This window comes from Polypterus senegalus, chromosome 16, assembly GCF_016835505.1.
Source record: "Polypterus senegalus isolate Bchr_013 chromosome 16, ASM1683550v1, whole genome shotgun sequence".
NCBI lineage: Eukaryota > Metazoa > Chordata > Cladistia > Polypteriformes > Polypteridae > Polypterus > Polypterus senegalus.
Genome location: NC_053169.1, coordinates 20,665,537 through 20,680,278, shown reverse-complemented (window position 1 = coordinate 20,680,278; position 14,742 = coordinate 20,665,537). Strand labels below are relative to the sequence as shown.

The 14,742-nt window shown below is 41.4% G+C and overlaps 1 protein-coding gene across 1 annotated transcript; it reads left to right on the top strand.

Annotated features, from left to right (window-relative positions):
- Window positions 1-6,677: 6,677 nt before the first annotated feature.
- On the top strand, window positions 6,678-7,085 carry LOC120516960 (MORN repeat-containing protein 2-like). The gene has a single exon (XM_039738999.1). The coding sequence runs from the start codon at window positions 6,678-6,680 to the stop codon at window positions 7,083-7,085; it is 408 nt and encodes a 135-aa protein (XP_039594933.1).
- Window positions 7,086-14,742: the final 7,657 nt, after the last annotated feature.

Genomic DNA, 14,742 nt, shown 5'->3' with positions numbered 1-14,742 from the left:
GCACTGCGTCCTCCATGAGGACAGTGAGGTCCGTCTGGCTTTGACAATGGCAGCTTCAAGGTTCTAATCCATTAAGCGAGGTTTCAGGACCATGAGATCCAGTAAACCCAGCTTGATGGAATTAAAGTGAAAGAAGCCATGGCAGATAGCGATCTCTGGGTTCCATCAGACAGCAGGACGCCAAAGGAGGCTTTTGGTTTATTCGAGACTTACTGTGCTTCTCTGCTTTGGCTTGCTGAGTGAACTGTCATGGCACAGCCTGTCCCTGTCAAGTTGGCACTACTGAACTGCTCTCCTGATTCAGCCACCTGTGAATCTCCTATCTCCTGCATCCTTGAGCCTAGTGATAATTTTATAACACACGCAAATCACGTCTATAAAAAGTTTAAGGGCGATCATGCTGTACTTGGACTATTGAAATGACAAAAAAAATAAAGCAGGTAAAAAAAAAATACTTAATTTAAAGAAAGTAACATAAATATTTGACATGGGAAGGTAGTCGCAAGTGATTTCACCGGATTTCTTTTTCTTTTCCAAAATGGCATACAAATCAACTAGAGCAAATTAAGCATCACATTCTGGGAGTCACGGGCAGCAAATAAACTGTGATTTTTATATAGCGCCTTTCATAGTCTGACCAGTTGTATTTTTTTCCAACTGAAGCACGAGGTAGATAGAATGACACATTCAAGGCCAACACCATTAATGGTGAGAACAAAACTGTCAGGCTTCAAGATCAAGACCTCTGCACGAATTGTACAGCTGACGCCATATTTAGAAAAATTCACATTCTGGTTATGCAAATCGATCAAAGGGGTTTAACATCAAAATCGCTGGTGAGACATGAGCCAGCAAAGTTATCATTTTATATACAGTAGCAGCACCCCTTCCCACATAAGCTATACGTCATGTTAAGCTTCCTAATAGTCAAACACGGGGAGCGTGAATGACTGACTAAGGGCTTAACGTACGACTAATGTAACTAACTCTTAACTCTAAGACCTGTGAATGCCAGAGTCCATCCTGTTTAGAATTTGGGGCTTTCAGTTTTGTTTTCTGTTGGAAGAGCAAGCAGTTTACTTGTTTAATTTGGGGGACACAAAGTCAAGGGTGGGTATGAACTGCCAAACTTACTTGATATTGTGCCTTTAAGGCTGGACCCCCACTGTCTGTACAGTACAGATGCTAAATTTGCAAAACAAGCCATCAGTAGCTTAACTAACAAGCAGTTTACTGTCTCTCATTTAGGGTCACATAGTCAAGGCTGGGTCTAAACTAGTAACCTAACTTTATATAGTGCCTTTTAGGCTGGGCCCCCACTCTCTCTACAGTACAGATGCTACATTTATAAAGCAAAACATTAGTAGCTTAACAAAGTGGCTCAGGGTCAGTCAGTCAGTCATTTTCCAACCCACTATATCCCAACACAGGGGTCTCCTGGAGCCAATCCCAGCCAACACAGGGCAGGAACCAATCTCAGGCAGGGTGCCAACCCACCGCAGGACACACACAAACACACCAAGCACACACTAGGGACAATTTAGGATTGCCAGTGCATCTAACCAGCATGTCTTTGGACTGTGGGAGGAAACCCACGCAGACACGGGGAGAACATGCAAACTCCACACGAGGAGGACCCAAGAAGTGGACCCTGTGCCTCCGTGCTGCCCGGCTCAGGGTTTACCTTGAAATAATTGGTAGAGAACGAGCCAAAAAAAGGTATGATGTTATATACTGTAGTAGCTATCATGCCGGACACCACTCCATGTGGAGTGTTTCTTCGTTTTTTTAGCTGGAGTGATGTGATGTGCTTAGGAGGTGTGGATTGACTCACCAGCCTTGTGCCATGCGGTTCAACATGTTGGCCACTAAACTGACCCACTACTGCACAAGGCGACTACCGAACACCAAAAACTGCAGTTTTCCAGAGCTGCCAATCAGATTGAAACCTTGGCAACAGGAAAGCTGCCCATTAAGAAAGTAGCTCATTGGCTACAGAGGTCACGTGATTTCTTTGCAGGCTTTTACTGTTTGATTCCTCACAAAACTGGGCACTTCACAATGTGGGACAATGGCACAAATCTCCTCCATTCAATTTACTTTTGAATAGCACTGAGTACATATTAACAAGTTTAACAGTGCGGTATTATTTACTCAATAATGAAAATACAGTGAAACAGAATTCACCTCAATAAATAACATAAAAATAGGACAATATAAAATTCTATTACTGTTTTGCTGGTTGCCGATTTTTATATTTATTATTATTATTTCTTATTTGGCTGGAAACTTTATCCAAGGTAACTTAGAACATTTGAGATGCAGCTGGTTACACCTCTTATGCATTCGTTTTCCAGTTGGAGTACAGACAGGTGAAGTGACTTGTTCATGGGTCACAGTGTCAGCAGTGAGAGTTTTTGTAAGTCCAAATCTGTAATCACTACACCATATTGAAATACTTAGCTCCCTTTTTCTAATAAGTACATTGTACAATTTGCACTTCTTTTTTCCTTCATTTTTATTCTTCTCAGGGCTGTACTGTAATTTATCAGCAGAGGCTAAATGTGTGACTTTGAGCTATGGTGCCATAACTGAAGAAAGCAGCCTGTTTTTATACAGCGCCATTGCACTTTCAACTGCCAACTGATATGCTATGTAAGTAGTGAACTGTGCAATGTAAGCTTGGCGTCGCACGCACAGGGGCCACATTGGCAGGTTTCTGGGTTACAGTCCAACTGTCTCCACCTCCAGGCTGATTAGTTAAACTATTCGTTCATAATGTCCTAAAATCTCAAACAGGAGAGAAATGAAGTCTGAGAATCTTGATGAATAAAACTCCCAACTACTACTGGTGTCTTTCATATCTATCTATCTATCTATCTATCTATCTATCTATCTATCTATCTATCTATCTATCTATCTATCTATCTATCTATCTATCTATCTATCATATAATACAGTATTGTCTTTCATATATATCTATCTATCTATCTATCATATATTACCTTTCATATCTATCTATCTATCTATCTATCTATCTATCTATCTATCTATCTAGCTTGGGTTGTTACTGGAAGAGGTGTTGGTGAGGCCAGCTGGTGGCGCTTATCCTGTGGTCTGAATGTGGATCCTAAAGCCCCAAAGGAGTGATGGGAACACTGTGCTGTAAAAATGGCACCATCCTTCAGATGAGACATAAAACCAAGGTCCAGAATTTTTGCCATAAATAGGGGCCCCTTCCGAGAGATCTGAGGGACACTTTAAAGACAGAAATACGTCTGAGAAAGTGACACAACGTCCTCTGCATGTCGGAGAACACAACTTGTGTATCAACCTGCTGACTGTCAAGCAGAACAACATCCATCTCTCTCTCTCTCTCTATATATATATATATATATATACAGTGGTGTGAAAAACTATTTGCCCCCTTCCTGATTTCTTATTCTTTTGCATGTTTGTCACACAAAATGTTTCTGATCATCAAACACATTTAACCATTAGTCAAATATAACACAAGTAAACACAAAATGCAGTTTTTAAATGATGGTTTTATTATTTAGGGAGAAAAAAATCCAAACCTACATGGCCCTGTGTGAAAAAGTAATTGCCCCCTGAACCTAATAACTGGTTGGGCCACCCTTAGCAGCAATAACTGCAATCAAGCGTTTGTGATAACTTGCAATGAGTCTTTTACAGCGCTCTGGAGGAATTTTGGCCCACTCATCTTTGCAGAATTGTTGTAATTCAGCTTTATTTGAGGGTTTTCTAGCATGAACCGCCTTTTTAAGGTCATGCCATAGCATCTCAATTGGATTCAGGTCAGGACTTTGACTAGGCCACTCCAAAGTCTTCATTTTGTTTTCTTCAGCCATTCAGAGGTGGATTTGCTGGTGTGTTTTGGGTCATTGTCCTGTTGCAGCACCCAAGATCGCTTCAGCTTGAGTTGACGAACAGATGGCGGACATTCTCCTTCAGGATTTTTGGTAGACAGTAGAATTAATGGTTCCATCTATCACAGCAAGCCTTCCAGGTCCTGAAGCAGCAAACAACCCCAGACCATCACACTACCACCACCATATTTTACTGTTGGTATGATGTTCTTTTTCTGAAATGCTGTGTTCCTTTTCGCCAGATGTAACGGGACATTTGCCTTCCAAAAGTTCAACTTTTGTCTCATCAGTCCACAAGGTATTTTCCCAAAAGTCTTGGCAATCATTGAGATGTTTCTTAGCAAAATTGAGACGAGCCCTAATGTTCTTTTGCTTAACAGTGGTTTGCGTCTTGGAAATCTGCCATGCAGGCCGTTTTGCCCAGTCTCTTTCTTATGGTGGAGTCGTGAACACTGACCTTAATTGAGGCAAGTGAGGCCTGCAGTTCTTTAGACGTTGTCCTGGGGTCTTTTGTGACCTCTCGGATGAGTCGTCTCTGCGCTCTTGGGGTAATTTTGGTCGGCCGGCCACTCCTGGGAAGGTTCACCACTGTTCCATGTTTTTGCCATTTGTGGATAATGGCTCTCACTGTGGTTCGCTGGAGTCCCAAAGCTTTAGAAATGGCTTTATAACCTTTACCAGACTGATAGATCTCAATTACTTCTGTTCTCATTTGTTCCTGAATTTCTTTGGATCTTGGCATGATGTCTAGCTTTTGAGGTGCTTTTGGTCTACTTCTCTGTGTCAGGCAGCTCCTATTTAAGTGATTTCTTGATTGAAACAGGTGTGACAGTAATCAGGCCTGGGGGGGCTACGGAAATTGAACTCAGGTGTGATACACCACAGTTAGGTTATTTTTAACAAGGGGCAATTACTTTTCACACAGGGCCATGTAGGTTTGGATTTTTTTCCTCCCTAAATAATAAAAACCATCATTTAAAAACTGCATTTTGTGTTTACTTGTTTTATATTTGACTAATGGTTAAATGTGTTTGATGATCAGAAACATTTTGTGTGACAAACATGCAAAAGAATAAGAAATCAGGAAGGGGGCAAATAGTTTTTCACACCACTGTATATATATACATGAAGACTCTGCTATCTATTTACAGTATATATTTTTTCTACTGGTATTTTATTTCAATCAACACCTGGTTGCTTTTACACTTCTATACGTTGTCTTTATATCTAGAGTGATGGAAGTAATTAAGTAATGTGCTGACATATTACACATAGGAAGTAATATGTTAAAATTAAATCAACAATAGAAGGTCTGAAAATTGAAAACATTGCTTATCATCTGTTGTCACCTGTCACCCTGGATACATTCTGCCAGTTTCCCAAAGACCCAAGTCTGTCACTTAGAGTCAAGCCCCCTTGAATGTTTTTGGAGTCATAATGGACTCGTCAGATTCAACCACCAGACAGTGTTCAGAAGCCATTAAGAAGGCTCACAGAATGTCAAGTTATATAGCGCCCTGGTGTGTGGAGTACAAGTCACACGAGGCTCTGCTCAAGCTTTATAACTCACTGGTGAGAACTCATCTGGAGTCCTGTGGGCAGTTTTGGTCTCCATATTAACCAAAAAGACACAGCAGCAGTAGAGAATATCCATAAAAGAACGACTAGGCTGATTCCAGGACTGAGTTATGAGCAAAGATTAAAGCAGCTGAACCTTTTCAATTCAAGCAATAAATACTAACTGGTGACAAGATTGAAGTGTGTGAAATTGTGAAAGGATTTGCTCCAATGGATCGAGACGGTGACTTTGAAATGAGTTCATCAAGAACACAGGCGACACAGTTGGAAACTTGTTATGGGTAACGGACAGAAACCTCTAGGCATGTGGAATGTGGTGGACAGTAGGACTCTATGGACTTTCATTGATGTTGTTTTGGAGGTGGATAGGACTGGCGAGGTTTGCTGGGCCGAATGGCCTGTTCTCGTCAAAGGCTTTTCTAATGTTCTTCAACCCAAGCAGAGTGTGAGGGGAGTTAAAAAAGGGCATCAATTTGCCACATCCACCTTGATTTCTGGTGTGACTTCTGTTGTCACAGTTCCAGATGAGCTCTCATTTGAAGTATTTTTTAAATTACTGGGTGCTTAGCCAATGACTTTGATGAATTTACTACAGGTAACATCCATCCATCCATTTTCCAGCCTGCTGAATCCAAACACAGGGTCATGGGGTCTGCTGGAGCCAATCCCAGGGCACAAGGCAGGAACCAATCCTGGGCATGGTGCCAACCCACCGCAGGACACACACAAACACACACTAGGGCCAATTTAGAATCGTCAATCCACCTAACCTGCATGTCTTTGGACTGTGGGAGGAAACCCACGCAGACATGGGGAGAACATGCAAACTCCACACAGGGAGGACCCGAGAAGCAAACCCGGGTCTCCTAACGGCAAGGCAGCAGCGCTACCACTGCGCCACCGTGCCGCCCGCATTAGGACATTGGGGGACTTAAATTCAGGTTGGGATATTCTAGAGATTTTAGCTAAATGCTGGCTTAGTATAAATCTGTCTATTCATTTTCTTAACCCACTTATCCACAGCAGGCTTGTGGGACAGAAATTATTTTTCTATATTCTGAAACCCAGCAACCTTTCTCCACTCCACCTCTGAAGTGAGCAGGACATGTTCTTTAAGAACGCCTTTTTTTTTTCTCACGAGATTTGGCAATGCTGAGGTCAATTGACATGCCTTTAAGAGGAGATGCCGGCATAGTAGATAGAGAAGCAATGTCTGAGGAAGGTGAAGCACAGAAGATAAAATTCATATTTTCAAATGGAGACGTGTATGATGGAGAATGCCGAAAATCACCTGAGGATATCATAATGAGAAGCGGTCAAGGAACTCAAACATCTGCAAGCGGGATCATTTACACCGGGCAGTGGAGCAATGACCAGATGAATGGAACCGGCAGGCTGCAGCACCCTTCTGGGGCCACATATGAAGGTGAATTCAGAGATAACATGTTCCATGGAAGAGGGACTTACACATTTCAGAATGGAACAAAGTACATTGGGGACTTTGTGGAGAACAAGTTAGAAGGTGAAGGGGTCTTCACAGACACCAAAGGTATAGAGTGGATGGGCAAGTTTCATTTCAAAACAGCAACTGGACTGAAGCTGAAATTGGAAATGTAGAGAGACCAGTTTCAAGATGTCTTCAACAAGCGACAATCCTGTTGTTTTTGAGTAAGTAAATAAAATAGTTTATGAATTACTGGTATCAACTGTTTTGCCTTTTTGGGACACAATGTCAGATATGTTTATGGCCGCTGACGTGATCACACTTTTCATGACCTGCTTAGCTCTAGTCCTGTCTGCTTTGCCATGTTGATTAGTAACGTTGGTTGTATGGCATTCATATGATGAAAGTTGTGGGGAATTCTGCAATGCCGTGTTCCCAGCCCCCATGAAAACCATTTAATATATTGTTGTTGACCTTTTGTCTTCATTTTGTATTAGGTTGCATTGCCTTTTGTTCTAGATTTCTTCCAAGAAATAATGTTCTACATTATTTTTTTTTTAGTTTCCTAGCATCTGACCTCCTCTTAATGTCCTGGAACCATTTTTCAGCTAATACCCTGGGATCTGTCCCACAAATCCCCCCCAACAGCGTGTCTACATGGTCTTCAGGAAGGATTCAGACTCCTTCACCTTTTTCACATTTTGTCATGTTGCAACTTTATGCCGGAATTGTTTAAATGCGTTTTTGAAATCATCAAGCAACACTCAGTATCCCACAATGACAACCCGAAAACAGGATTTTTGGACATTTTTGCAGATTTATTAAAAAATAAACTGAAACATGGACTTGACATGAGAATTTAGACCCTTTACTCATCACACGCCCAGACTGGAGGATTTTCTGCCTTTCTTCTCTGCAGATCCTCTCCAACTCTGTCAGGCTGGATGGAGATCATTAGTGCCCAGCTATTTGCGGTCTCTCCAGAGATGTTCAATTTGGTCCATGTGTGGGCTTCTGGCTCGGCCACCCAAGGATATTCCCAGTGTTGTCCTGTTGGAAGGAGAACCTTTGGCCCAGTCTAATATCCAGTGTTGCAGCAGGTTTTCATTAACGATAGTTCTGTGCTTTGCTTTGATCAGAGTCCCCTTGCCCCCAAGCAGACAGCCTGATGCTGCCACCAACATATTTACTGTCAGAATGGTATTGTGCAGGTGATGACCACCACCTGGTTTCCTCCAGATGTGACACTCAGAATAGACACCAGACAGTTCAATCTTGGTTTCATCAGACCAGAGAATCTTGTTTCTCATAGCCTGAGAGTCCTTTACATACCTTTTTATAAACTTCAGGCATGTTTTCATGTATTGTCTAGCCACTCTGTCATTAAACCCAGATTAGTGGAGGGTTGCAGTGATGGTTGTCCTTCAGGAAGTTTCTATCATCCTGTCACAGGTTTTCTCGAGCTCAGCCATACTGACCATCAGGTTCTTGGTCACCTCTCTTACCATGGTTCTTCCCTCTTGATTGCTCGGAGTTGTGGTTGTTCCAAACTTATTCCCTTTCAGAATTATGGACATCACTGTGCCTTTGTGTATATTCAATGCTACGGAAAGTTTTTGTAGCCTTCCCCAGATCCTGCAATTCTTTTGCCCTCATGGTTTAGTTTTTGGTCTGATGCACAGTGGCAACTCCTATAGACAGACGTGTGCCTTTCCTAACTGGCCCAATCAATTAAGTTGACCATAGTTGAACTTAAAACAAGGTGTAGAAACATCTCCATGATGATCAGAAGAATGAGATGCACCTCAGCTAAATTTTAGGTGTTATAAAAATGGGTCTGAATTCTTGTGTCTATGGGATATTTCATTTTTTTTTTTCATTTTTAATAGTTTTTAAAAAGAATTCTAAAATCCAATTTTTGTTTTGTCAGTCTGGTGTATTGAGTGCAGTATGATGAGGGAAGGGGTCTGAACATTTTCTGAAGGCACTGTAACTCATGCAGCCATTAATGTTCTGCTAGGTGCTGTGTTCCCAGCTGGCCATCTGCGAGGGGACAGGATTGACACATCTCAGATCTCAGAAGTGTTAAGTAGCTGGCCAATGTGAGCGTGCTAAATTTGATTAGTTTGTTAGTTGCTGCAGGCTTAGTATGCTGGTATCCGCAGCTAGTGCTTAGACCCTGAGGAACCACCTATAGCATCCAAGGCACTCCTGTACTTATGACTGTCCATACCACCTCAATCTGCTCTCCTGCACTCTCTTAAGATATGTCTCCCACTTTTCTTGCACCTCTGATTTTCTTATTTTGTCTTTTTTTATACCTCCACACATCCATCTACATATTCTCATTACTGCCAAATCCAGCTTCTTCTCCTGTGTTCCCTTTACTGCCCCAGGTCTCGGCTCCATACATCATTGCTGGTTTTACAACCATTTAAATATCATACCTTTAACCCTCAGCTTAATTCTTCGATCACACGATACTCCTGAAACCTCCTTCCAGTTGTTCCATCCACACTGCATTCTTTCGGTTATCTCTGTGTGTACTTTTCCATCTCTGGCTACTATCGTATTTACGTGTGTACCACGCGCACATTTTTTCCCGAAAATTAGCTTTAGAAAATCAGGTGCGCGTCATACATGTGGAAATGTAATTCTGTAATGTTTACTTCTGCTTGGGCTCGCTCGCTTGCGCTCTCGTGCTCTCTGTCTCTCTCTCTCTCGCTCTCGCTCTTGTTTTTGAATCCTTTTGGAGTCGTCATTCATCATGCATAGTAGCAAGCGTTTACGCTCCTTCACAGCGGGAGAGAAACTAAAAGTGATTTTGAAAGCAGAGAAGATAGGAAATCGGGCAGCAGGTCGCAAGTACGGTGTTCCAGAGTCATGTGTTTGAGATTGGCGACGGAAGAAAGAAAAACTTTCGTCATGCAACAAAAACAGAAGAGCATTTCGTGGAAAACATGCCCTAAACGCTTCCTATACAATCACAACGTGTGTCGTACACGGGGCAAAACGATTTTCGCGATTTTCTTTGTAAAAATGAGGGTGAGAGTCTTACACAAGGGTGCGTGGTACATGAGTAAAAATGGTATTAATCCTAGATATTTAAAAGTATCCACTTTTTTCAGTAGCTCTTGCTGTAGTTTAACTTCTGAATTCTGATCATCATTAAACTTCACATATTCCATCTTCTTCTTAATCCTCAAACCTCTGGTCTTCCAAAGTCCGTCTCCATTCTACCAACTTCTCCACTTCCTGTGTTCTTGTGCTACACAAGCCTGCAGCGGGGGGACTGCACTCTTATACCATGATTCAACATATCCATCACCATATTAAAGAGGTAAGGACCCTGGTGCAGACCTCCTCTAGCTGGGATCTTGTCTGTTACCCCAGCACTGCTCTTAACTCAAGTCCTCACTTGCATATCCTGGACAATCCCTACAAACTTTTCTGGTTCTCCTTTGTTTTTATCTCTCACGCACCTCTGGATCTGTTGATGTGGGACTCTATCGTAAGTCTTCTCCAAATTAATAAACCCCATATGCAAACCTCTCTGTTTTTCTCAATGCTACTTTATCAGCTGTCTTAATGCAAAGGCTGCATTAGTTGTTCCTCTTCCTGGCTTAAAACAAAACTGATCCTCCCCTATGGTGGTCTTTTCCCTTAGCCTTTTCTCTATAACCCTTTCCCAAATTTTCATTGTGTAGAACACCATTAAAATGAAACATAACTTTGACAAATGAGTAGGGTAGGACAGATGCCATTTTTAAAAAAAAGCAAATTATAACAATGTTTCAATACACAGTGTAAACCAGTCCTGCTGGTAGTCTCTTCAAGTGCAGCTCCATTGGTGAGTGTTCTTTTATACAACTAAATATAAGACCAAGGATATGACTTTAGATTTTAGAGATTGTTTATACTTTACACTCAGAACACATACGCCCAAGCGTCATGGCTGCCACGCATTGCCAGCATTCATTTGACGCGTCCTCTGAGCACAGTACCACCAAAAAGTTGGGGGGCGCAGTGTGCTAAAAGTTGGACTGTGACGTCAGAGTCTCTGGTTACTATCTACATGTGACAGAAAACCGCTTTGAGGATCCCACAGGATGGATGTGCCTGCTTCGATGTTTGATGAATGGTTCGATGTGGTGAAGCAAAATGCCGATACACAAATGCATTCGTGGTGCTTCCATATTCCCGATCGTAATGACACAATACATTTTAAAATTCTCACGTACCATCTTTTGTGCCGTCTTTTTTGGGGGCTTCCTCCTGCCCAGACGGCAGCGGCAAGCAGCAATAGATCACCACGCTGAACACATTAAATATATGATATTACAACTCTCTGCACATTTAGAATCCTTAGATTTATACTTGATATCACTTTCATGATGAAATGCATTAAAGTATGTATGTTACATTTTACAGATAAATCAATAATTTTGTTTAAATAACGAATACTGTTAATAATTACACACATGGGGGTGACACGGTGACAGATCGGTAGCACTGCTGTCTCGTAGGGAGTCGTGTCGCTGGTATTCCCTACCTGGAGTGTGCATGTTTTCCTGCTGGGTTTCCACAGTGAGCTCCGGTTTCCTTCCAAACAGATGATAGATAGATAGATAGATAGATAGATAGATAGATAGATAGATAGATAGATAGATAGATAGATAGATAGATAGATAGATAGATAGATAGATAGATAGATAGATAGATAGATAGATAGATAGATAGATAGATAGATAGATAGATAGATAGATAGATAGAATGCAGATTTGGTGACACTAAAATGACGCCAGTGTATGTGAGTGCTTGTATTCACCTTGCGATGAGCTGATGCCCCATCTAGGGATTAATTCTGACTTCTGCCCAATGCTTACTGGAATTTACACATCCCTGGATTGATGGAATATAATCATTAAACATCCCTTTTCAGAGATATTGCGGTAAGGTGTCATCAGAATTTAATTCTGGAGAAAAAAAAGAAAGAGACAAATACAGTATATGGGACATTGAGTATAAATTTATGGTACTTGTTAAACTTAGTTTTTTTCAGTTTTATTCTCTCAATCACGATCACGCTTTAACACCCCCCTCCCCCACTCCTGATCTGACTATAAGTATCAGCGCCAGCGTAAATTCACACCCGATCTGACGCTGTTTGGTTTCAAATAATATTACATTAGTGCGATTATGTTTTCTGATTGGTACTATTCAGGTCATAAAATCATTTCTTCAAAATGTCACATATATTGTCTCTTTCTTTCAGGTGTGTAATAGAAACCATAGCATAGAAGTGTGCGCATTGCAACAGGTACACATGTCGTAAATGTAGGAAGGACTGTCCCAGCGTGTGTGTGAACTGTTAACATTTAAATCTGATGATTGCTTATAGCGCTGAACTGACCTCATAAAAGGTCATAAAATGAATAATTCCAAATATCATATATACCTACGTCCCTAGGTCAATAGTATGTATCGTGATCGTGACTGAGAGAATAAAAGTGAAAAAAAAAACCAACGGTAACTTTTACAAGTACAGTCCTATAAATGTACACGGTCTGTTACAGACGCAAACCAAATGTACAGTATGCGTGTACTGTATAATGTTAATAAGAGCAGCTCACTACTGAAAACGGCAAATACAGGAGGCAGTGGGGATCGAACCGGGGACTCTTGATTACAGGTCAGCAAATCTTACCGGTATGCCACAGAAGCTGTTGTATCATCCTTGAACCGTTTGTGAAAGTGTTTATTTGATCTTTGGACTTCAGGCTTCACACATTCTATAGTTTATTCCTACATTTTGTAACATTTATTGCTAAAATATGAAAAAGTTTCTGTTTTAACAATGTGTTTACACAGATTACTGTAGAAACGGAACACACATGAAATGCATGTGTTCCAAATAGAAATCTATTATTTCCACTCTAAAACTCCAGCAGTTCACTCCCAGATAATCAAACAAGGCAAGAGCTGGGAGAACTTTGTGAGCGCTCTGCGACGGTTGGGGGATGAAATAGCGTCTGTATCGGCACATTTACAGGACAAAAGACGCTGACGGAGAGGTGCGAACGGATTTAAGGTGGGCCGGATTTATGAGTTTCTTGCAGGCTCTGGCAATTCTAGTGTTAAAAGTGCTTTACATAGGGAGATGGGAGCCACTTTAACCACCACCAATGTGCAGTATCCACGTGGATGATGCAATGGCAGTCAATCTTGTGCCAGTACACTCACCACACATTAGTTATTTGGTGGGGAAGATGTGAGAGAGATTGCTAACTGATTAGAGATGGAGGATGATTAGGGGGCCGGAAATGACCAGGCCATCATAGGCAATTTAGCCGGAATGCCGGGAAACACCCTACTCTTTACAAAAGATGCCCAGGGATCTTTTATGACCACAGAGAGTCTGACTGTCAGTTTTACATGTCATTTGAAGGAAGGAGAGTCGTCTAGGACACAGGGAGGCATCCAGGAGACATTCTGGTCACCACCTCAAATGGCTCCTTTTGATGCAGAGGAGCAGCAGCTCTACTTTGGGCTCCTTCCAAATGTCTGTGCTCCTCACCCTATATCAAAGGATAAACCCAAACACTCTGCGAAGGAGGCTCATTTCTACCAGTTTTATTTGTGATCTAGTCCTTTTGGTCGCACACAAACTAAGCTTGTGACCATAGGTGAGGGCCTCAATGTAGATCAACCGGTAAATCAAGAGCCTTGCCTATCAGCTCAACTCTCTTTTTTTCCACAACTGACCGATGCAACCTCTAATTCACCTCATTTAAATTAAAAATTTTATTTAAAAACAACAGGGCACATGACATACTAACACAAAACTGAAAATACATCCACACAACAATTCGAAGGTAAAGATTCAGAAGCTGGCATATGGAGAAAAACAGTCACTAAAGGCCTCTTCTCTTTCACCTGCAGCCCAGATGATGACGCCCTCTGATGTCACTTCCAGTTTGACCCTGGAGGGTCCCACCTTGTCCATCCCGAAGGCTAGTTAAATAGCAGAAGCAGCGGGAATCGATGGTCATTCAGTACCCGGATTTGAAAGCGAGCAGAGATCTCCAAGGCACCAAAGGAAATCAGCCAAGGAAGTGAGGAAGCATTGGAAGAGCAACATCTGCAGTTCTTTTTTCATTGCTGGGACCTTTAATTGCCGCATTAAACAGGGTACTGGCTGATCACAAGCCCATTACCATTTTCTCCTGTTTTCCTATGTAATTATTTATAAATTAAACAATATTGAAAATGTAACGTAGCAATAGACAAAAATGTTATAATGATACAGTACTTAAATAATAATAAAAAAATGATGACGATAAGTGAAACTACTTTTAAGCCAGTGCTTGAAACCCTGGCTAATACGTGACACCCCTCAACCATACCAAGGCCACAAGCCCTGCAGGAAAGGATGACGTTTCTTTGGCCACTATCAGTCCTGCTGTTGTACTGTGATGTACAGTAAATGCCATCATGTTAAAGTTGTTTGGCATAATCTGGAAATCCTTTAATCAACATCACAGACTTTTATTAAAGAAGGGGAAAAAATGCAGAATTCATTTTAGAAGCATCTGCGGGCAAAGTAATGATAAAAATATGAAAGAAAATCAAGAAGAGAACAGAGCTGCCTGCAGGTTTCCAATCTCTTTCTTATAATGAGCATAGTGCTGATAGGATGGTTCCCAAAGAAGAAAAGTATTAGATCAAATTCATTAAATCAGGTGCCGGGTGAAATGTATGGTGTCTTCCTTGGGTCTTCAAGTAAGTTAGATTGATTCTGTGGCATTAGGTTTTTTTAGGATAATTACT

Coding starts and splice junctions, on each gene's coding strand:
- LOC120516960 (XM_039738999.1), top strand. CDS start 6,678: ATGTCTGAGGAAGGTGAAGCACAGAAGATAAAATTCATATTTTCAAAT.